The 24889-nt window shown below is 39.2% G+C and overlaps 1 protein-coding gene across 2 annotated transcripts in view; it reads right to left on the reverse strand.

Moving 5' to 3' along the window:
- Positions 1-24889, reverse strand: part of kaznb (kazrin, periplakin interacting protein b) — an 86488-nt gene that overhangs the window by 44826 nt on the left and 16773 nt on the right. For both annotated transcript variants that reach the window (XM_077574481.1, XM_077574480.1), the window contains 2 exons: positions 21431-21594; positions 8526-8733 (listed from right to left, as the gene is read on the reverse strand). In XM_077574481.1, coding sequence (XP_077430607.1) covers positions 8526-8733; positions 21431-21594 — 372 coding nt within the window. The remainder of the gene's footprint in view (positions 1-8525; positions 8734-21430; positions 21595-24889) is intronic.

Raw genomic sequence — 24889 nt, forward strand, 5'->3', positions numbered from 1 at the left:
TACCTAGCACTAACTACCTACCTACCTTCTTCCTTACCAACCCGCCTACCTACCTAGTTACCTACCCGTCTGCCTGCTCCTCAATCTACCATGTACCTTTGAAATGTCAGTAATGCCTTAGATTATTACATAATAGCATTCATTTCTGTGTTATTTCTGTGCAGACAACTCACAAGTTGAATGACAGGCAAACTATCAGAGCGAAATGAAAAACATAAAAGGGATTCAACTTTCTTTTTTCCCCCCTTTTTTTTTAATGAGAGTAAATGCCGTCCAGGGCGTCACTTCTGCCAGCTGAGATAACAATCCGCAGACGAGACACGCCGGGGTCGGCCACCCTAAGCCTAACCCCAAACTCAACCTTACGCTGAAACATGAAAATCCCTCCTGCACTGCAAACTTATCAGCCATTCAAGCCATGTCAACAATAGCCAAACATTTCCTGCGCACGCGTGAGCACATGAAAGCGTATTCGCGGCGCTCAGCTGTCCATCACCCCCACCCCCCCCCACCCCCCCCCACACACACACACACACTCCCGGACAGCCAAAATGAAGAGATCAAGCGCTAGTGCGGGTCAAATCGCACACACTCACATATGCTCCCCCCCGACAGACAATCTGCAGCGCTCTGCCAGGTCAGCGCAGGCCTCGTGTTCCATTACCGCAACAACAAATAGACGCTCATCATTTATGCATTAGCCATTAATCAGTAGTCAAATGGCCGGTGACCGTAAGTACTTTGAAACACGTTTTCAACAAGTACAAGGAAAGTCAACACTTAATAATCAAAGCATAGAAATCATTACAAAGACAGTGATTGAGAGCAAAATGTTTTTTTTTGGTATATTTGTATATTACACTCCTCAGCCTTTAGTGTAAAGCTTGTGGTAATCGATCCAACGCCCCCCCACCCCATTCGGTGTTAGAATGGAGGAAATGTGTCGAGGAAAAGGAAGAGCGAGGGAGAAGAGTCAGGGCGGGAGGGAAGGGGGTGGCAACGAGGGGCCGCCTCTCTCCTGGCCATTGTTTGGACACAGTTACTCTCACGCATTGTTGACTACGGATGGGGGCGTGGCCAGCAAAGACCATGCAAGGAACACCACGGCAGAGGGGATGCGCGGGGCGGTGGGCCGGCGGCGGGGGGGGGCTTCAAGTGCTTTGCAAGCCTTCCTTGCATGTGCTCCCGAAAGAGTGACAATAGAGATGGGGGGGGGGCGTTAGTGGGGGGGGGGGGGTCGTCTGCAGCGTACGTCCACGTTCCAGCTTGTGTACATGATGAAGTAACAAGAGCCGCTGGGCCTCCTGCAAAACTCAGCCCAGATGGGGAGAAGAGAGAAGATTGTTCGCCGCAGCAGAGCGCATTAGAGGCACTTTGCCGTCTCCACTGCAGAGATGATCGCAGCGTTAAGGGGGAGGGCACTTCATCAACACTCTTTCACTGCACCGGGTTTTAAATGCTCACGCTGTCTTCATCATCCGCTTATGTCCCCCCTCACTAGCATGGCGCATGCAGATGGTATGAAGTTGGTGCCGCAAACTAGCAACGTGCTAAACAACATTGACATGCAATGAGAATTTCACTACCGATGCGCAGTTAACGTGAATCATGGCAATTGCTTGAAAGTTTGCGATGCAGCTCGTTGCTAGGCAGAATACATTGGGGTTTAATAAAAATAACTGCCCACGAGATAATGAAAACGAAAAGAAAACATAAACAGGCGTATGCCAGTCACATACATTGGTGTGTGTAAAAAAAAAAAAAAGTTTGTGTACTCTACGTATATGCAATCATTGCACAATCTCTAATCTGTATTAACTATAACATACAGGTTAGAATGAATGAATGAATAAATAAATAAATAGTGAATATGCTAGGGTAGAGAGTTATCATATAAAACAAGATCATAAACCATTCTGAATAAGAATTTTATTTAAAATGTGTGAAAACATATTTTTAATTAACTTATGTAATTATATTTATAGCTTGAAGATAGCTTGATTTAAATGTAATTATTTTTATTGATTAATTAATACAGTATTTATTCTATTAATAGTAGGAGTATTCTTTATTTATTAATATCATTAATTAGACTTTTACTTTATTTAACTTTTCCATTTTTTTTTAAATGCAACTAACTAAATGTGGGGAAGCTTGTTTGTAATTTTAATTAATATGAAATGTTATCATTAAATAAATTTTAATCATTATAAATCATTTATTTTTGCACTGTGGGGGATCTGGTAAAAAAAAAATTGAATATGCAAGGATTTTGCTCACAAAAATAAATAAATATTGCCAATATTTGAATTTGCAAGTTTGTGAGTATAGGGTGATCACTCAATTGATTAATTAAAATGAATTGTACATGGGATTATTAAAATTATTTAATTTCATTAATTGTGTAGATTAAACATGGGAAATACTCATTTTGGGGGGAAAATATATACTTTTTTCTATTTGATCTCATTTAAAATGCAGAAATGTTTTATTTATTTTAAAAACGAGATTTTCTTTTAAATTAGAACAAAATCTTCATTAACTGCGCATATAACGTCATGTTAACCATGTGAGCTCAGTCCTCATGCAAATTCTTCCACGTCCTTCCTTGTCCTACAGTAACCTAAAGAGGACATTCCAAACACTTTTTTTTTTTTGACCTTACAATGGGCATCTCCAATGGGTTAGTAGTCAATTGTTCGTCCATTTTGTCCAGGAAAACATCCCTGGATGATTTCTCGTCCACACGCGCGTGCCGTCCCTCACAAACAGATCAATCATCGCAACGACTCACACGAGTCAATCGTCTCAGCATCCAAACAGCGGGCCACTCAGGCAGTCGACACGTGGCAACATCCCACAGGTTTACCTCACACGCTTTCACGCACACACCTCGGATACTCATTAGGTATAGCAGCTATGCGTTCCGCTCGCTGCCGAAGCATCAGAGTCATTTAGGAATATTAAACCAGGCCTTGACATTCCGATGATGGATTCACAGTGAGAAGCCAATAGAGAGGATGAGAGGTGAATTCATTACTGAATACGCTTGCCTATAAAATGCAGCTTATAAATTAGCTTGTCACTGAGGTGGTCCCCTCAAAGGTTCTGCTTTTATACCCTTGACATTTCACTTTTTACAGTTTGGGAAACATACCTGTAGTTTTTTACAGCCCGGGAAAAGTTACAAGTTACCTTGGAGTTCAGTCATTTGTTCTTTAGGTACAAAATAGTCATGCAAGTGCATTTATGTTGTTGTTTTTTTCAAGCAGTAAACTCCTTAAAAACTCTTCTTGAAGAAGATTCTGATTCTATTATTCTTTTGTTATCATTATTATTATAATAATGTTTATTATATTACATATATTATTATTATATATTATATATATTTATATCATTATTATTATAATAATGATTATTATATTACATATATTATTATTATATATTATATATATTTATATCATTATTATTATAATAATGATTATTATATTATATTATTATTATATATTATATATATTTATATCATTATTATTATAATAATGATTATTATATTACATATATCATTATTATTTATTTATATATTTATTTATTTATATATTATTATTTTATTATATTATAATCCTGTATTATGGTCAACATTAAGTCTCTTCTATGGTGGCAACGTAAAAAAAAAGAAAAAAAGAAATGAATATCTCATATTCTGGGATTCCACTTTAGCTACTGCTATACAGGAAGAAGCAGTAGAGGGGGAAAAAAAGCGTGTAAAAAGCGGCGACATAGTTAATCCCGATGAAGGGTGAAATTTCGGGGAAGCGATTTAATCCGCCGTCCCTCGTGATGAGTTCAGCGAAGAGGCCGAAGGCAACGCGGGGTCAAAGTGTCTTCTGGGCATCTGTCGGGGAAGTTACGGGGAGTCGAAACACAACACGAAAGTCTGACGTTTGGCAAAGGTGTTGAAACATTTTCAGGCAATCGGGTCATGCATATTAAAGAAGCCGTTTGATGTGAGTTAACAAACGGACTAACAAATGCGGCTGGACTCACGAAGGCGCGTATGATCTCCCTAAGCCGGTGGACTCATCATACCCTAAAGTGTCTAAGCTGATGAGTCAGCTAAACCTTGATTAAGTTAAATTCTCACTTTAAAACCTGATATGAATCCAACCATGAGGAAAAAGGGAAAATATCACTTTTTTCTTAATTGTATTGCAGTTTAAAGAGGACATATGGAAAATGGACTTTTAAATGTCTCGTATACAAACAGTTGAGTCTCTGCAGTGTCTGCCAACCAATCAAGTATGAAATGAAACAACCAAGTAAATTATGTACATAACCGCAGCGAGTTCCTGCTCACATGAAATGATCTGCTAGGATGGGTGAAGGTCAAGAGGCACTTTCGAGCAACGGCTGGACTACACTGTCGGACGGAAACACTACCATGTGGATGTGCTAAAGAAGAAGGAGAAGAAAAATCAGGATTCGACGTTTGCTACAATGCAATGGGAGATTTTAAATACAGTATATTTATTTATTTATTTATAAAATTAACTAACTTTTCAAAAATGTTCATGTTACATGATCAAAACTGCCATTTAAAAGATAGATTTTTTATTTTATTTCAATTAGTTAAAGTTTTCCTATGCCAACAAAATATCTTTACAATAGCCTTTTTATTTGACCATTTCTGACTGAAACATCTCCTAATTAGTAGATTAACACCTTAGCTGTTTACAATGGGCACTCCAGTTTGAGACTAGATTCGGGTTCGAATTTTCTGCCCTCTGTCTGCGAATGTGACGTCATGTGCGCATTGTGTATGTGAAGAAGGGGGGAAGGGGGGTGTAGTTTATTTTTCAACCACAGGTGGCAGTAGTGATTCAAAATGCAACTTTCCAGCAGCTTTAAATTGGATGTTAACGCATTCACTGCCATAAATTCATTTGAACTATTTCTATTAGTTTCACATTTTTTTTCCACTTTTGTTAACAAGATGAAATGAAAACCTAGAAAAAACATTTTTATTATACATTTAGAACAGATATAAAATTTGTGATTAATCGTGAGTTAACTAGTGAAGTCATGCGATTAATTACGATTACAAATTTTAATCGCCTGACGCCCCTAATTCTTAATATTCCTTTTTTTAGTCCCGTCAGTTCTAAATGCACAATTAAAAAAAATCTAGGTTTTCATACTCTTGTTAAAAAAAAGTGGAAAAATGTTAAACTAATAGAAATAGTTCAAATGAAAACTGAAAAAAAAAATAAAAAAAATAAAAAATAAATAGTTCAAATGAGTTTTTGACATCTATAACCGTCAATGGCAGTGAATGAGTTAATCAACCCATTTTGCAACAAGGGAAATAGTATTACTCTTCTATAAGTATTTTTTGTATTTATATACATATATATATATATATATATATATATATATATATATATATATATATATAAACAAGGCATAAGGGTAACTAAAGTGTCAATTCAACTGAGCCCACTGCGACGATCACAAGAGTACAAGTGGATTTGCGGCTGCGGTCACCTGACTGCTGGCCCTCGCGTCTGGGAACAGGAAGTGTGACATCACCGCCCTGACATTCAGGAATGTGGGAATGTCAGACTCTCACAACAGCGAGACAACGGGGGAACGCCAACAGCGGGGCGGACTCCACGCAGAGGCTCGCCTGGGATCAAACATGGACGGACTTTGTATGGCTTTTGAATGCTTTCGCTTTACTTACTCTAAAACATAAACGTGACACATTGTGTTTACCTTCTGCGAAAATGAAGTCATAGTTCATACGTATAATCAAAGGCATCACACCTCACAACGCAACAAGATGAGTCAGCAATGACAAGCCTCTTTTTCGCCTCACACGACACGCACGAACCTCAACGGGACGTTTAGATGGATGGCAACACGCAAACAAGACCTCGGGGACTTGCTGGTCAAATTGGGTACATTGTGTCTTGACAGAGCGTGTAATCAATATAGAAATAATCATCCAGATACAACGCGGACGTCACGCGGAGTCATGCGACAGTAGCTGTTGTACTTGCCAACCTTTTTGAAACCGATTCACTTAGTGATTGCTTTCCAAAGTAAAAGCAAATGTTTACAAATGTCTTATTTTGATGAAACACCAAAGATGTCGTAATCTGTCTTCTGTTGATTTGGTTTTGGTTAGATTTTAGTTTTGTCATATTCATTTTTTTTTCATTTAGATGATTGTGCACACATGCTCTCATCATCCCGGTCTCTCGTGTCTTCCAATCAGCTCCCTCAGCCACTTGCGACTTGCCCAGGTGATTCTTGTCGTCTCATCGGTTTGTTTATATTTATGCTGCATTCGAGGAAGGTGGGAAATCTGACTTTTCTCACTTCATACCAGGGAGTATGCATGAAAATATCCCCTTCGAATTCGGAAAACCGAGTTGCAAAGTTTGAAGAAAAAAAAAAGGACCCCGACTTCACCGACTGGTTTAAATCTGACGTCAATCGACAATGGCGAACCTCGTAGAGAAAAAAACGTGAAGTGCAAAACATAATTTGCACGATTACAAACATATTTATCGATTTATTTGTTGCAACATTAAATGTTATTCGAAAAAAGTAACTTAACATAAACCATTGTGATTTCGATAGACCGTGTTAACCAGAACAACAAACAATTGAACAGAATCAGCCATCTTTGTTGTTTACATTTGTTTTAAACGATTTGAGGTCGGGAAGTGGAAGATTCCAAGTGCGATATGTCCGACCTCCCACCTTAAGACTTTGTTCATTTTCAAATTTGGCTGTTTTCACCTGTTGACTATGATATGTGTGGAAGTTCGTGCGTCAAGTCTTCATCACCCCCACACCTAAGCAAGTCATCGCCACAGCTAAGCAAGTGCGTGTCATTGCCAAGTCGTCCTCGTTATTGCAAAGTCGTCCTCGTCACTGCCAAGTCGTCCTTGTCGTTGCCAAGTCGTCCTCGTCACTGCCAAGTCGTCCTCATCACTGCCAAGTCGTCCTTGTCGTTGCCAAGTCGTCCTCGTCACTGCCAAGTCGTCCTCAATCATTGCCAAGTCGTCCTCGTTATTGCCAGGTCATCTTGTCACTGCCAGGTCAGCCTCGTCGCTGCCAAGTCGGCCTTGTCGTTGCCAAGTCGTCTTCGTCGCAGCCAAGTCGTTCTCGTCACTGGCAAGTCGTCCTCAATCATTGCCAAGTCGTCCTCGTTATTGCCAGGTCATCCTTGTCACTGCCAAGTCGTCTTCATCACTGCCAAGTTGTCCTCGTCACTGCCAAGTCGTCCTCGTCGTTGTCAAGGCGTCTTTGTCGCAGCCAAGTCGTTCTCGTCACTGCCAAGTCGTCCTCAATCATTGCCAAGTCGTCCTCGTTATTGCCAGGTCATCCTTGTCACTGCCAGGTCGGCCTCATCACTCCCATGTCGTCCTTGTCGTTGCCAAGTCGTCCTCGTCGTTGCCAAGTCGTCCTCGTCACTGCCAAGTCATCCTCGTCACTGCCAAGTCATCCTCGTTGTTGTCAAGTCGTCCTCGTCATTGCCAAGTCGTCCTCGTCGTTGTCAAGTTGTCCTCGTCGTTGTCAAGTCGTCCTCGTCATTGCCAAGTCGTCCTCGTCGTTGTCAAGTTGTCCTCGTCGTTGCCAAGTCGTCTTCATCACTGCCAAGTCATCCTCGTCATTGTCAAGTCGTCCTCGTCGCTGCCAAGTCGTCCTTGTCGTTGCCAAGTCGTCTTCGTCACAGCCAAGTCGTCCTCATCACTGCCGAGTTGTCTTTGTCACAGCCAAGCAATAGCCCCAGCCAAGTCATAGCTACTCCACAGCAAGTCAAGTCAAATCAGGTCCAGTCACGTTCTGCCCAGTCCTGGAGACCAGCCCAGTCACGTCCCGTTCAGTCCTGACGACCAGTCTAGTCACGTCCCATCAAGTCAAGGTTGTCTGCTCACTTTTTTCTCTATGGTTAATTAAAGTTCCACACATTGCACCTGATTCTTGTTTTCCGTGCATTTGGGTCCACCATCCCTCAACCACTCACGTTCCCTCATGACAGATAACGGGTTACATATACTGCTGTGGTGTTTGCAGTTTTGGTACTAGTTGGAAATGCGTTCAAACCGAGGTGAGCATTATCCTCCACATTCTCCACTTTGCTGCAGTTGCATGTTGCCGTCAGTCTTCCCTTCTGCTTTCACTTTGTTAGCAAGTCTCACTTTGGCATCATTAAGAATGGCTGTTCGACAAAAACAGCAACCAAAACTATTCCACAGACAAAACGTGCAACTTTGGCTCAACTTCCCAAAGCTGTTTGAGATTCCAGAGGGATGCAAGCCCAGCAGTGGCCTGAATACGCCAACCCCCAAAACCGGCTCTGGTCCAACTCATCCCCTCCCAATAAAAACGTGCTCCCCTTTAGCCTCGCATGCAGTGGAACCATATTAGCAGCATTCCCCACATGCTTCCCACGTCTCATGTTCTCGGTGCGACAGGAGCCGGTTGAAGGTCCCGAGCCGAGTTGCACTCACCCCGGTAGCGGAGGCTGTCAGCGTGGTGCTTGTGCTGCCGGTGGTTCTCCAAGGCGGCGGTGCCGCCGGCTCCCAGGCCGGCCAGCCTGCAGTTGGTGGCCGTCAGCTCCGAGCGCAGGTTGCTGACTTCCTGGCCGGCCGAGCGGATGGCCCCGTCGATGCGGCGGGCCAGCTGCTTGTTGTCCTCCATCATTTTAAGGATTTTCCCCTGGGGAGCGGATCCACACAGAGGAGCGGCATGTTGTTAAAGTTGATTAAGAGGATACCGGTGGCAACTCCTCCACCTGCGCCTCCGCCTCGCTGCCGGCAACTTAAAAGAAAGAGGAGCCGCTGTCCGCTGGCGGATGACGTCTGGCCGCTACTGCATCATTGGCACGTGAGGGCAAAGAAAAGACGGGGAATGAGAAGAAGAAGGAGACGAAGGGGAACGTGCTGAGAGCAGCAGCTGCTCTCAGAAAAGGAGGGAGTGAGATGACATGCAGCCTTTGAGCGGACTGTACCATGTGCTGCGGGATTGGGGGGAGGGAGAGAAGAGAGAGAGAGAGAGAAAGAGAGAGAGAGAGAGAGAGAGAGAGAGAGAGAGGCGAGATGAGGGGGCAACTGCAAAAAAACTACAATCAAAGCAAGACTATCAGACTATAAGCATTTTTTCTGAACACTTAATAACTATTAGAACTTAATAAGATTTTATTATTGATAATTGTAAAAGCTTAATAACTGCGTTATAACTTCTTAGTAAGATGTTATTACTGTTAAGAACATTTTCCCCCCAGAACGCTTAATAACTATTATAACTTGGTAAGATTTTTATTACTGGTTATGAGTATGTTTTTGTAAAAGCTTAATCACAACTTATTATAAATATTTTTATTACTGTTATAAGTATTTTGGGGTGAATGTTTAATAACTGTATTATAATTAATAAAACTGTACATACGTATATCTGTGAACTATAACTTGTCAAGATTTTATTACTGTTATAAGAATGTTTTTTGTGAAAGGTTAGTAACTGTATTATAACTTTTTTTTTTACTTTTTTTACTCTCATGAGCATAGTAGAACTACTACTACAACTTGTTACCACGATTTCATTACTTATTATGAATATGCTTTTTTTTTTTAATGAAACTTAATAACTGTGTTATAACTTATTAAGGTTTTATTACTAGTTATGACCATGTTTTTTTTTTGTGAAAGCCTAATAAATGTATTAGAACTAGTGGTTATGACCATGTTTAGCTTAAAGTAACAAATACCCTAATTATATAAGTAATACTTCAGTGGCTAGCTGGTTTCAGGCTAGCTAATAATAAGCTAATCATTTTGCTTACATTACTAATACATTCCTCATGTCATTATTTTAAGAAGCTCCTTTTATTTCAGTGAGTTATGATGCATTCGCTGTGTGAAAAAAGCATGTGCTGGGTCTCCCACACCCTTGTGGCGTCTGTTACCAGTTAGTGAGTTAGCTCTGTGAAAAAAGAAAAAAAAAAAAGTTTCTCCTTGCTCGGTCCCAGTCTCTACGAGCCCCCTTTGACGAGCACGCCACCGCCCCGCTGTCTTTGGGTCTCTCACGCCCCCGCCCACTCCCGCCGCCCCCTCCCCCTCCACCCACGTCCAGTTCATGCCATTATATATTCATCTCTTTTGTCCTGGGAAAAGCCCCCCCCCCCCCCCCCCATGTCGGTGGGAGAGGAAAGGGAGGGCTAGGGAGGGGGCTGAAGGCGCCCAAGGGGGAAACTTTTCAACTGCGAGTGTAAAGAGTGAGAGAAAGAGTGAATGAGGTCCATTGAAGTGCAATGGGCGAGCAGTCAGACAGATGACATTAGAGAAAGCGTCCCAATCGGTCTCGTGCGTTGACGTGAAGTTCCATCAAACAAGCAAACAAACAAACAAACTGATGGATGGAAACTTTGCTGCGACGTGGTCATTTGACACTTCATGCACAATCTATGACAATACACAGGCTGTGATGCATCACTGAGTCGGGGTAAACACATAACGATAATCGGGACACTTTTGAGCATTTATTCTGCCTAGTAGAAGGCGGTCTGGAAGGTTATCCTAGGTGATTATCCTGTGGTGTGCGGTGTGCAAATGTTTAAAGACGGGTACGCGCATTTTAAAAATTGGGCTGAATTTGAGTATTTTTCTCCACTTGCTATCAAAATCAGCAAAAGACAGATTATCAATGTTTTTAAAAGATCATCCTGAGCGATTATCCTGTGGTGTGCGGTGTGTAAATGTTTAAAGGCGGGTACACGCATTTAAATAAATTGGGCTGAATGTGTGTATTTTTCGCCACTTGCTATCAAAATGAGAAAAGGCCAGATTATCAATGTTTTTAAAAGATCATCCTGAGCGATTATCCTGTGGTGTGTGGGAAGTGATTTTTCAGACCGACACTGATAGAAAAGCAGTCTTGGCAGAAAATTTTAAATGTTGAAAGTGCGGTACAAACACCGAAAAATCGAGCCCTATTTGAGCAACAAAGGCCTGATAATCCGATATTATCATGTGGAGTGGGCGTGTCCGGAGCAAAAATCTGGCAGAATATTGTGACTGCCTAAAGTGACTTAAACAGATACTGACAATCGGGCCAAATTTGAGCTTTCCTTTCTGATCAACGATTATCAGACGTCTATGAAAGATTAACCGAAAGGATCATCCTGTGGTGTGCGGTGTGTAAATGTTTAAAGGCGGGTACACGCGTTTAAATAAATTGGGCTGAATGCGTGTATTTTTTACCACTTGCTATCAAAATGAGAAAAGGCCAGATTATCAATGTTTTTAAAAGATCATCCTGAGCGATTATCCTGTGGTGTGTGGGAAGTGATTTTTCAGCCCGACACTGATAGAAAAGCAGTCTTGGCAGAAAATTTAAAATGTTGAAAGTGCGGTACAAACACCGAAAAATCGAGCCCTATTTGAGCAACAAAGGCCTGATAATCCGATATTATCATGTGGAGTGGGCGTGTCCGGAGCAAAAATCTGGCAGAATATTGTGACTGCCTAAAGTGACTTAAACAGATACTGACAATCGGGCCAAATTTGAGCTTTCCTTTCTGATCAACGATTATCAGACGTCTATGAAAGATTAACCGAAAGGATCATCCTGTGGTGTGCGGTGTGTAAATGTTTAAAGGCGGGTACACGCGTTTAAATAAATTGGGCTGAATGCGTGTATTTTTTACCACTTGCTATCAAAATGAGAAAAGGCCAGATTATCAATGTTTTTAAAAGATCATCCTGAGCGATTATCCTGTGGTGTGTGGGAAGTGATTTTTCAGCCCGACACTGATAGAAAAGCAGTCTTGGCAGAAAATTTAAAATGTTGAAAGTGCGGTACAAACACCGAAAAATCGAGCCCTATTTGAGCAACAAAGGCCTGATAATCCGATATTATCATGTGGAGTGGGCGTGTCCAGTGCAAAAATCGGGGAGAATATTGTGACTGCCTAAAGGCCAGATTATCAATGTTTTTAAAAGATCACCCTGAGCGATTATCCTGTGGTGTGGGTGTGTCCAGAGCGATTATTTCTCAAAGATCTGCCTGCAAAAAAAAGTTCAGGGCAGAAAATAGTGATCATCATCATCACGGGCGGTTGTGGCGAGCTTTGGAACGCGTCGCATTGTCAGTTGTGTTATGTTTGCTCGCTGTGATGAAGCATCAGGGGCTCGACTCAATCTGTTTGGCGAATACATGAGAGCCTCCCCCAAGGCTTCATCACCTGTGGTATGTGTCAACAGTTATCAAGGATGTCAATGACTCAAAGTCTTGGGGATGTTTAGAAGATCTTTGGTAAGCACAATCTGAAGTGATGAGATTTGACAGCTTGTTAAATGGGACGGGAAATGTGATGGCGAGCACGTGACGGGGATATTCATCTTAAAGTCTCGATTTGTGATTTATTTCTAAACCTTTTCTCCTGCTTTCGTGGTCGACATTTTCTTTGCAAAAGCAATTTTATATATAATGCAGAGCCAGGCATCACGTAGACTTGGGTGGGAATGACTCAGCCTTTTTTCAAAATTGGGTTTGAGTGTTGCATCAAGTCAATTATAATATCATCTATCTATACAATAATATTTTGCATAATACAGTATATTTCATTTTTATGTATAGGATCATTTTTGTTATTAATATTTTGTATTAAAATCTAGGTCATAATATTTTACTATGTGTTCATGTATTTATGTTCATATATTTTTGTTGTTGAGCGTAATCATCATCTCAGCTTTTTTTTTTGGTAACACTTCTATTGAGCCGAGCTCTAAATCAATACTTCTTGTCTTGACACACACATTGAAGGTGATGAACTCCTCATCGATACACTCGAACCGCAGCCTCTCTTTGTCACATCCAAATGGCTGTCCTCGCCACGACCACAACGGCCTCATGAGAAAACACGGCGCGGCCGCGGTGTGCGCAATCAATGGTGCTACATAACACTACACAATAAAATCAAGTGAGTGGTGAGTGAGGTTTTTTCTTTGTACTATTGAACGATAATCTATAATATTCAGGCTTTCTAACTAAAAGAACGTCGGTAAGCTATTAGCTTGTGATTTTGATGAACAGCAACTGCCCACTGTTGTGTGATTATATAGCTAACTGCTACAATTAGCTTGTGCTACACCATTCATATGAACTTATTCACTGCCATTGACGTCAAAAATTCATTTGAACTATTTCTATTAGTTTAACATTTTTTTCCACTTTTGTTAACAAGAGTATGAAAACCTAAAAACAATTATTGTACATTTAGAACAGATATAAAATTTGTGATTAATCGTGAGTTTACTAGTGAAGTCATGCGATTAATTACGAACAATTTTAATCGCCTACGCCCCTCTTTTTTAATCATCTTCTTTAAAAAAAAAAAATAATAATAATTTTTAATTATCTTTTTTTTTTAAAGAGAAAAAGAAAATATAAAAAAATAGGGGCGTCAGGCGATTACATTTTTAAATCATAATTAATCCCATGACTTCAATAGTTAACTCACGATTAATCACAAATTTCTGTTCTAAATGTACAATTAAAAAAAATCTAGGTTTTCATACTCTTGTTAACAAAAGTGGGAAAAAATGTTACGCTAATAGAAATAGTTCAAATGAATTTTTGACGTCTATAGTCGCCAATGGCAGTGAATGAGTTAAAAAAAACTGTTGTATTGTCAAGTAAATACTGTACATGTAGTGTAGTGTAAAGGACCACATGTTTGACTGAATTACATGAAATAGTCACAAGTCTTCAGGCAATTAGCTTAGCTAAACAAATCCAGCTAATCAAAATCAAGCTAATATTTTCATGCTCCTGTTAGCGTTATGCAAAACAAAGCTAATAAGCCGCTATGGGTAGCCAGTTGTCCTTAATTAGCACATGAAAAATGGAAATCATATTGAACTTCTCGACCAAGTCGTCGACATAAATCCGGGGAGGCACATTGACTCAAATGTCAAACTACAACTTTGCATTCATTACGCAAATTGCGTGACCTTGAAGATTGGCCAAACTGCTTAATTAGCACAGCGGCCACTGGACGGCATCCTAATGTCTTCATCTGGCTCGACAAGAGTCCACCCAATTACCACTCAGAAGCTGTTCACAAGTCAGAACCCGAGTAAACATACACCGCAAATGAACGCTGACTTTTCTGCGGAAAGACAAAACAAATTGATTTGGGAGGGTTAGCCTCTTGTAGCAGAAACTTTTTTTGATGGGTAATTAGTAATGAACCACAAAACTTGTCATTGGATCAATTGAAGTGACTCCGTAATTGCATCAATGATCAAACCACAGTCAGGGCTTCCTTCGAGGTTGTGGTTCAGCACCTTAACATCCTAGCTACACTAGCTAATGTGTGAGCTACGCGATAATGGTGGTTGGATGGTAGGTGACCGCAGAGTGCTATTTTTGGTAGACTTGTGCTGTAAACGGAATTGAGAAAACGGAGGCAGTATTAATAAATGCGGACATACCGAGACATCGTGTAACCGTAGTAGCTCACAAATGAGCTGAAACTGTCCAAGAGCCTCCTGTGCCATTACTATGGGATCCCTTTTATTGTTCCTCCTCCTGAAATAAGCAAAGCCGGGGATTTGTTTTGTTTTTCCCACAATGACAAATACATATTGCCGTGGTGTGCTCTACTTTTTTATCTAAGCTAGCAGCAAAAGCTCTCCTGTTACTTTTCTGGCATGCTGCTTAGTCAGCATTCCCAAATGTGTCCTTCACGCTGCCAATGCAGAGAAAACTAAGTGCAGGGTGAAAAGGCGAGCTTCGTACATGAAGTTTATTTTATTATTTTTTTGCACATTTTTAATTGGCTGTTAGATCTGCGATGTTGCGAACTTGTGAAGTGCTGCACCGGTTGAAGATTTGCCATCGTACATCTTCCACTTACAACATGGGATGGGGAGCCTTTCACCTTTAATTTAAAAATGTCTTGACAATAATATGTTCTATGTGACCTTACAAGTCTAAACATGACGTTCTGATTAATATTACATTTTTGGAATATGAGTTATGAAGCAAAATCCAGCCATTTTTTTATCCATTTCAGGGGGCGGCAATTTTGCCACTGAAGATGACATCACAGTGTCTCAGGTAACGACCAATCAGAGATCACCTGTTTTCTGAAGCTGCACTGTGATTGGTTGTTACCTGAGAAGTGAGCGACAGCAAGTGGCAAAATGGCCGCCCCCTGAGATGGATAAAAATGTCTGGATTTTGCTTCATAACTCATATTCCAAAAATGTAATATTAATCAGAATGTCATGTTTAGACTAGTAAGGTCACATAGAAAATTTTATTGTCAATTTTTTGCTGCTAGCAAGATTTGAATCTCGCCTTCTTCACTTTTCATGTTTTAGCGCCACCAGATCGAGTAACGCTAAAAACGAAACGTTACCGGTTTGATGTTGTATTTTTTTGGAACGAGCAATCAATTAAAACTCAAGTGGCGCCTTAAACTAACCACACACCACAAAATAATCGCTCAGGATAATCTTTCCGATAATCGAGCCTATTTTGATCGCTCAAATTCGTTCCGATTCCTGTTTTGCGTGAAAATGTCATCGTCTCTTGGCCCAGGTGACTTTCATCTTCTGGATAGAGAAACTCGCAATGGCGGCGTTATAAAATGTGAGCGGCTTCCGGACCTGTAAAATGTACCTGCTGGAGTAAAATAGCACACAAGCGCAGCTTTTCAGAGCGTCCAAACATGTCGACTTATCGGGAGGACCAAATTGAAAAAACGTTCAAGCGTGCAATAAAAGAAGCGGTGATGACCACACTCAGCAAAAAAAAAAGAAAGAAAAAAATCCGCCACTTTCTGCTGGGCTGCGGGAGAGTCTTTCATACCCACAACACACACACCTGCTCACACACCGAGTCAGATAACCGGCACATTAAAATGCAAAAGCAATTAAGCCCGAGCCACAACAGCGCTGAAGAAGTGCCAACCTGACAGCAGGACTTTGATTATTTTAATTAGAGCAATATGGCTGCTCGGTGCAGCAATGTAATTGAAGTTGTACTGGAAGTTGCTGCTCAAGTTAGAGGGCAGCGCCTCTTTAAATATTCGCACATCGCCCGACGGTTATGCAAATGCGTGGCTGTCGCTGATGAGACCATTTTCGGTTTTGTGTGTGCGTGTGTTCCAATCTAATAGCTCCAATTTATTCGTATTGTAAACGACTTAAAAGTGTTAAATAATAAGGACTGGGGATTGAATTCATCTGCATGCCAAATTAGTCCCAACTGCTTCTGGCTCGGGGAGTTGTGAGGGATTAGGAGGCAACGTTTACACTAAGCACCATGCAAAACTAAATAATATAATATAATGTTCCTCTACTTTTTTTTTTTTTACACAGTTTGCATGTGGGCAAACTAATTACCATATAACATTTTGACAGCCACCATGAATTATTCAGCACGATTTCCAGTAACCTTGCAAAAATGATCCTCTGCATAGCGTATGTTTGATTTTGTCATGAACGTGACAAATTGGGGGTGTTGTTTTACAAGAGGGAACAAGATTGTAATCAAAACAGACATTTTTCTTTGTGACCATATTGATGTCTGAAAATATGTTCTTGGAATATTACAAATTCAAGAGTGGAACAGAATGAGATTTCCTCTTCTGTCAACTTTCTATTAACAATAAAGTTAGTTTTTTTTTCTCCTCAGAAAAATATAGCGTTATACTATAAAAATGTTGCCTGATAAGAAGTAATATTGTGAGGATTTTTTTTTTTTTAAAGAAACATCATAAGAGTGTGCCTGTGTGTGATATGTCCATTTTGAAAATCAAAATACAACTTTATTAAAAAAAAAAGAATAATAATAATGAAAAATGCTAGCTCTAGTCAGAAAACGTTCTGCTTCACTGGCAAATGTACAACTTTAATGTTTCCTCGTAAAAAAAAAAAATAGCTTAACTCTATTTAAAAAAAAAAAAAAATGCAAAATGCTAGAAATATTTAGAGGGCAATATGAAGTCTGTTTTGGTAAAAATACAACTTTGAAAACTGAAATTGACATCAAAGTGCCTTTTTGGGCTCGCTTTGGGAACGTCACGACGGCTCATTGTTTTGCGTTTGGTCACATTTTCACAAAGCCAGCCCAAGGGCACACTTTAACGTCAATTTCAGACAACAGCAGGGGGGCGGTGTTAAATAAAAGTTTGGCCCAGTGAGAATGAGGTAGATTATCTGCATCATTCTTAAAAGCCCCAAAAATTATTTCCTAAAATATGTTGTATGTGCACCCACTAATCTAAATGCAGAATTATGATTAATATCATCATATCATATCAGATTGTTCACAACAACTTTAGCGAACTTAACAAAACAAATACATCTCTGAATTCCCTTTTCAGGGTCTTTAACTCATTTGCGCCCAAGAACGCATTAATACGTTCTATTTTAAATGTTTTAAGTGTCCCAAAGACGCGTTTATACGTTTTTTTATTATTATGCTAGAGCATACAGAAGGCTTTGATGCAGCCTCTCAACTGCAAAGAACGGTTGAAGAAATGGTCTTTAACTCATTTGCTCCCAAGAACGCATTAATACGTTCCTATTTTAAATGTTTTAAGTGTCCCAAAGACGCATTTATACGTTTTTATTATTATTATGCTAGAGCATACAGAAGGCTTTGATGCAGCATCTCAACTGCAAAGACCGGTTGAAGAAATGGTAGTTATTCCACAAACGGCCAACGGGTGGCAGCAGAGCAAAAGAGATTAACCAGGGGCCATGTTGAAAAAAAGCTCTTTATTCACATTTCTAAATAGATTTTTGAATAAAGATAAAACTTAGCTATATTCTAATGCTAATTGCTGCAAAACGGAAACAGATATAAATATTTTTTTTTCCTAATGAAAGAAGAGACTCTAATCTTTCTTTTGGTAGGTTCCATGTTTTTATAGCAACAGAACACAAAATTTTGTGGGCCTTGCAAAATCAGTCAAAATCCAGTAAAAACAGCCGGGAGAAAAGGGGGTTGCTTCAGTAAAAATGGCTGGGAGTGAATGAGTAAAAACAATTTTTGTCCATTTTTTGTGCTGCATGGAGACATATTCCAGCCCACAACTGTTAATAAGCGTGGCGGATTGATCCAAATATCAATAATATCCATCAACGAGGTCCTCCGTTGACGATAACATCAAGTTTGGAGGTTGCAAGTGGCATACAATGAACTCCTTTAGCAAAGCAGGTCTTTAAACGAGGTGCCTTGCTCAAAAGTATCTCCGCCGTGACAGCCTTTGCCAGTCAAGGAGAATCAAACCTTAGGCCTATATTTTGCTCGGCTGCACGTATGCGAGGTCAAACCCAAGACCGATGCCTTGCCGGCGTGCCGCCTCGCAATGATTGCTTTCAGATACGAGTCGTTTTGTCGTTGGCGGACGCCCTCGCAAGCTGCCGAGCCTTTCAAACGGGAGGTCAACAGGGAACCGAAGGGGCTTCGATAACAACGATCCCATCTTTGATCCGGCGCTCGCCTGAACGTCGGCTCTTCCAGAGGCTTGAAAAGCCAAACGAGGGCGGCGCAGAAAAACGCCGTTGAGGCGGCGGGAAGATTTTCATGCCGGACTGATCTTTTATGTCGCCCCTCGCGCCCGCTGTGTCGGCTTCTTGTGAATTATTTAGAATTCCGTCATGTGGAGGCGGCGGCCGGCACAATAAAAACTGGACCCGCTCGGCGCTGTGTGTTCTCTGCATCGAATGTGAAAGCTCAACAGGAAGTTGGCCTTTTCCTAGGATGACTCTGCGGTTAAGTCTACACAAAAAAAAAAATATAAAAATAAAAAATAAAAAAAAATTAAAAAGGAGAGCAATGACGATATAATGCCATATCGGTAAAATTACCGAATGAACAATACTGAGCTCTGCGGGAAAAAAAAAAAAAAAAGTCTACACAAAAACGTTTCCAATAGTTCAAAGTTACTTTTTAATTGCTATTCTAAGCATTCAAGTTTCTGCAGTCCCTAAACATTACATCAAGCTTGACATCGCACAACCAAGTACATTTTGGGAAAGAAAATGTGCCTTTGAAGCAATAGAAAGTTATTTATTTATTTATATTTATATTTATTTAATTATATGCCAAGATTCAAAATAAATAAATGACTAATGACTAATTATATATATATATATATATATATATATATATATATATATATATATATATATATATATATATATATATATATATATAAAATATTTTTTCTATCCGTTTTTTCCCCACTTTTAGCCATTTAGCTATTTATTTATTTATTTATTTTGAATTTTGGCAGTTTTGGTCCATACTGCCAGGTCAAAATGTTATTCAAATGAGGGGGGCGGTCCTAACCGTGTCTTGGGTTGGACGACTATCTGGTCCACTGTCACCACGACTTGTTGCCGAGCAACGCAAGTTGCAAGTCGTGGTGACAGTGGACAAGATAGACGTCCGTTGCTGGAGCTCGCTGTCCGCCTTTGTGCACGTTACAGCGATTACATGCGCACGTATTTACAAACATCTCCGCATTCACTTGACACGATCTTTAATAAGTGAAAAGTTTCATTCTCCACCTCATGCGAGCCGTGAAAATAATGTCAATCATTTTCTGAGACTTTTTTTTCTTTTTGAAGCGTAAACAACCTTTGCTGGCAGTCGTCATAGCAACAGCCAGCCTCCTTTTGTCAAGCAGATCTTTTTGCGGTGTGCAGACTATTTAAATCTTTCTGACACAGCCATCTAACTTGTCCACGTTGAATAGAAAAGAGATGAAGAGAACATACACACAAATCATTCCTCCATCAGCCACCAAAGTTCCTCGCCATCCATCAGCCGCCGAGTCTTTAGTCCTCAATAACAGCGTAACAAAGTGCAGGCTAGCCGCGTTTGACCTCGGCTCGCAGGTGAGCGCAGTCGAGTCAACGAGTCGGGAGGATGAATGTGGAGGAGAAGGACCAGCGGCCAACATTCATCATTGAGAATGCATTGAAAAAGGGAAGATGGAAGGAACGCCATACGGATGATGACTTGTCTTTCCAGAGGAGAAAAAGGTCAAGTTGATACAATTTTTAAAAAATATATATTTTTTGCTTTTGAAACTTTAGAGGATTACAAACTATATTTGATCAATTAACTTGTCATTGAGTAAAATTTATAATTGTAATGATCATATGCAAAAAGAATAATTGATATTATATATTTAAAAAAATAATTATTATTTAGATATAATAATTACAACATAGTTATAAAATATTTCATGAACAATAAATAAATAAATAAATAAATAATTCAATCCAAATCTTTATTTCACTCTTAGAAAGAAAGGGGACAGAAAGAAGTAAAACGCGCGTTATCTGCCACTGATCAACACAAACAATAACAAAATGAATGGTCAGACACTTTCAATGTAACAATTCTATAAAATAATAAATATGTATTTTTCCAGTAATTGCGCTTTTATACATTTTTTTTAAATACAGATGGACTGAGATGATTTTGTTTTACAATCCAATCCAATCCAATCCAATAATAACAATATTAATAACAACAACAACTATAAAAAAAGAGATGTGTCTTTGTTGGAGGCGTCAATTTGTGGCATGATTATGAAAAATAATTGAAAATATGTGGTTCACTTACGTTGTTTCAAATCATGTTTAAAAGGATTTTTTTTTTAAATGCACTAATCATGTATAAACCAAAAAATGTAAAAAAAAAAAAAAGTGTTGGAAGCTTTGGTTGTGTTAGCTTGTCTGTTGTAATTAAATTAAATGGAATGACATTATTTTGGTTAATTTAGTGTTGCTTTCTAGGATCATTAAAATTTTGTTTGTTGAGAAGTTTGGCTTCTGTTTTTGTCAAATTGCTAATGACGCAAATTAACGCACTTCCAGGGGCGGAGCTACATGATGGCCAGGGGTGGCCATGACCACCCTTTGTCATTTTTATGGCCACTCTCAAACCTGGGGGACAATTTTAATATCTGCAATTTTTCTGCCATTTCCACATGGTTGCTGTATTTTAGACCACATGATACTCTGCCACAAGTTATTTACTGTATATTAACTATATAAATAAAGAATAAATATACAATTGATCTGATTGCAAACTCTAAAATGATCTGTCCGAGATAAAGAACATTTTATTCTTAGTCAACAAAAATAAAATCATCACCATAGCAAGCAATGTGTGAATTTGATGTCATGAGATTCTAACTGTGGATGCTATGATAAAATACGGTACATGCACAGCCACCCCCATTGAAATATTTCTAGCTACGCACCTGTACACCTGCACTAATAAAACCTAAATCACCTCCATTAGCATAATACGTACAGTAAACTGGATACAAATCAAGATCAAACGGAATGAAAAGTGAAAATGTTCTCGCTACCTGCGCATCCATGAGCAGGTGCCTCATGAGGGTCATGGACTTGGTCAACGGGTCCCCCTCCTGCTCCCCGCTCAGGAAACGGCGCTCGTCGTGACTCAGGCCCCACGGCCGGCTCACCATGAATTGAGCGATCTGGTCGTTGAGGCTGTTGAGGGACTGCACGGCTGCGGGCCAGAAAACACAAAGTCGGCCATTTACAACGCAAACGTCTCATCATCCAGCTTTGCGTTTGTCTGCCCGCTAATGAGGATCCTCCCCAATGAAAGCCGCTGCCATCCTCCCTCAGCCAAGGAAACTCTTTCGGACAACAGGGGAGCCATTAGGATAAATCCATTAGCCAGACAGAGAAACCCACATTGGCTCAATTATGTGATATGATTCTTCTTGCCGAGCGCCGCCGTAATAATGCCATTATGTCTTGTTGCAGTTAATGGCCGTTGCGGTTTTGCAGCGCTTTTGTCTCGCTGGGTTCGAGCAAAGTTGGCCTTTTAGGTAGGTAGCTGCACTTCAACATAACTTAAACCCCGGAGAACCCAAGAACCCCTTTCTTCTTTGGAAAATTATGAATTATACATTAAATGACTGCTATAAGTTCACTGAACACCAAAATATATGTTTTTTTCAATTTTAACCCTTTTGAACTAGCTCAGAGTTGCTAATTCATCAAAATATATATATATAAAACATACTCCTAGGCATTTTGCAACATGATATGAAATTAATAAAAAAAACACGATTTGACCATCTGATGGTTTGCTGAGAAGATGGTTTTGTTTGGATTGAAAACAGAACAGCATGTTGCCAGCAGCCATCTTGTCACCACCACTCTGGCTCATGTAAGTGGAATATTCATCCACTAGATGGCCCCATGCAGGGGTCAGAAGTGGCACTCTGGACTTTTAAAGTTAAATTTGTAAAAAAAAAAAAAAAAAGGTCTTTGTTATTTGAGTAGCAGAATTTATAGGGGCCAAATTTGACCCCGTGGGTTCTCCAGGGTTTTAATTAATAAATCACATAATTAACACTGTTTATGTGTCTTTGTGATGCAAAAAACTCAAGTTTCACAGTGTTGAGAAGAAAAAGCAAAAAAAAAAAAAAAAAGAGGGAGCGGGAGTTAATCAGCAGCAATACACTTGTGGCGTGTGCGTGAATGAAGCTGTGTTGTAATCCCGCAACTTGTGAAACATGATCGCAAAATGTTGTCACTGCAGGGAGGCGTGCGATGCATGTTAATGAACACAATCATTTACGCTACACACTCATTAGGTGCGCCTGCATGAGCTGTATCAAAAATAAGCTTCCGTTTTGATCATTGATCAATGTCGTTGACAGCATTTTGGTTCATTATCATTTAGCTACATGAGAGTGGTAAGATTAGAAATAGCTTGCAGTACGATGCAGTGCAGACGTACTACACAGCAAAGTCCCAGTTAAGTTTGTACCATTATTAATATTGGATCATGGTGTGTATAGAAAAAGAAAGTGGTTGTGTGAAATTAGGAGGGAATCCTGGTATCTAAAAATAACATCACTTTTCAGGAAAGCAATTTAAAAAAAAAAAAACTGCATATTTGTTGAGCCATTAATAAAGCAAGCAACTCATTTTCAACACAAAAATTATATAATAAATTAGCAATAATAATAAAAATAATAATGAATGTTATTTTTCAAACACGCATACATATTAAGAAAAGAAGAAAAAAAATCTACTCAAAGATATAAAAAATCATATAAAACAAAAATATAACCTATACATATGTTTGAAAAATAATAATAATAACCAAAAAAAAAACAGCATATTTGTTGAGCCATTAATAAAGAGAGCAACTCATTTTCAACCCTTCAAATTGGTCAATAATTTGTAAAAAAAATAAAATATAATAAATTAGCAATAATAATAATAATAATAATAATAATAATAATAATAATGAATGTTATTTTTCAAACACGCACGCACACATATTAAGAAAAGAAGGAAAAAATCTACTCAAAGATATTAAAAATCATGTAAAACAAAATATAACCTATACACATGTTCGAAAAATAATAATAATAACAAAAACAGCATATTTGTTGAGCTATTAATAAAGAGAGCAACTCATTTTCAACACTTCAAATTGGTCAATAATTTGTAAAAAAAAAATATATATATATATATAATAAATTAGCAATAATAATAATAATGAATGTTATTTTCAAACACGCACGCACACATATGAAGAAAACAAGGAAAAAAATCTACTCAAAGATATTAAAAATCATGTAAAACAAAAATATAACCTATAGACATGTTCGAAAAAATAATAATAATAATAACAACAACAGACACACACCTGGAAACTGACCAATAGTACATAACTGTGACGTACCCTCCTGTGGCTATTTAATGATCAGGAATTAGAAATTACAAAAATAGAAAAATTTCCATTAACTTCATTCAACTTTAGGGAAAATGTTATATTGGGATACAGTATATAGGTCTTTCGTTAAAATTAATAGTTTTTTGTTTGTTTTTGTGGGGGGGGGGGGGTATGTTTGAAAATTATAGTGGTATTGGTACTTTGTATCGGTATCTGTGACTACTCAAGAGTTGAGTACTCGCACTGGTATCAGTCTGGAAAAAAAAAAAGTGAACACTCCTCAAATTTACCAAATTTGGACATGGTAAGTTTAGCCAACTTTAAGTACTTTCTCCAGTCCACACTCTGTCCTGATTATAATCTAATTTGATAGTAAAGAATCCCCAATAATCCCCCAATTTTTGAAATGACTGTAGTAGTTTGAAACATTTATTCATGTATAATGGTGAAAAAATATTCCTATATAATATTACTTAAGCGGTTTTGGGAATGGTGACAATTTCTGTCATCTGTCAAATGAATATGGATATTTAAAAGCCCTTTTAACATGAGTAATAGATGAATGAATTGTTACCGTTACCTTCAAATCCCTATATTGTCAGCCCGTAAAATAAAAACCGATTAAAAGGGCCAACAATATATTAGCAGCCTTCGACTCACAGAATCCACCAGCCAAGGTTAACTTTTCACCAGAAGCATCAAAGATATACGAGTGCTCCTTGCCAGCCTTGTCTTGTATTCCAGCAAAAAAAAAAAATTACGAGGGCGCGGCGGCCCCGCAGCCAGCAGGCATCAAATCAGCCAAGGATAAAGGCGGATAAAATGTTTATGACAAGAGGCTGACAACTGAATTCCAATCTCTCCTTCAACGTTTACAAGGTGCGCACATCTGCCCCCGTCGACGCGAGGGGGCGCGAAGAAGACGCTGCGAAAATTAAACGCTGCCAGGGGAAGCTGTCAAACGGGGACACGCCCTCTTCTCTTCCACTTGTGAGTCAACTTATCATATCGCAATCAAAACTGTCACACTTTGAAATGAAAGGTATGACATCACATGTTTAGGGTTTAGGATTTAGTGTTAGGGTTTGGGGGGGTCTAA

Source organism: Vanacampus margaritifer, chromosome 8, assembly GCF_051991255.1.
Source record: "Vanacampus margaritifer isolate UIUO_Vmar chromosome 8, RoL_Vmar_1.0, whole genome shotgun sequence".
Classification (NCBI taxonomy): Eukaryota; Metazoa; Chordata; class Actinopteri; order Syngnathiformes; family Syngnathidae; genus Vanacampus; species Vanacampus margaritifer.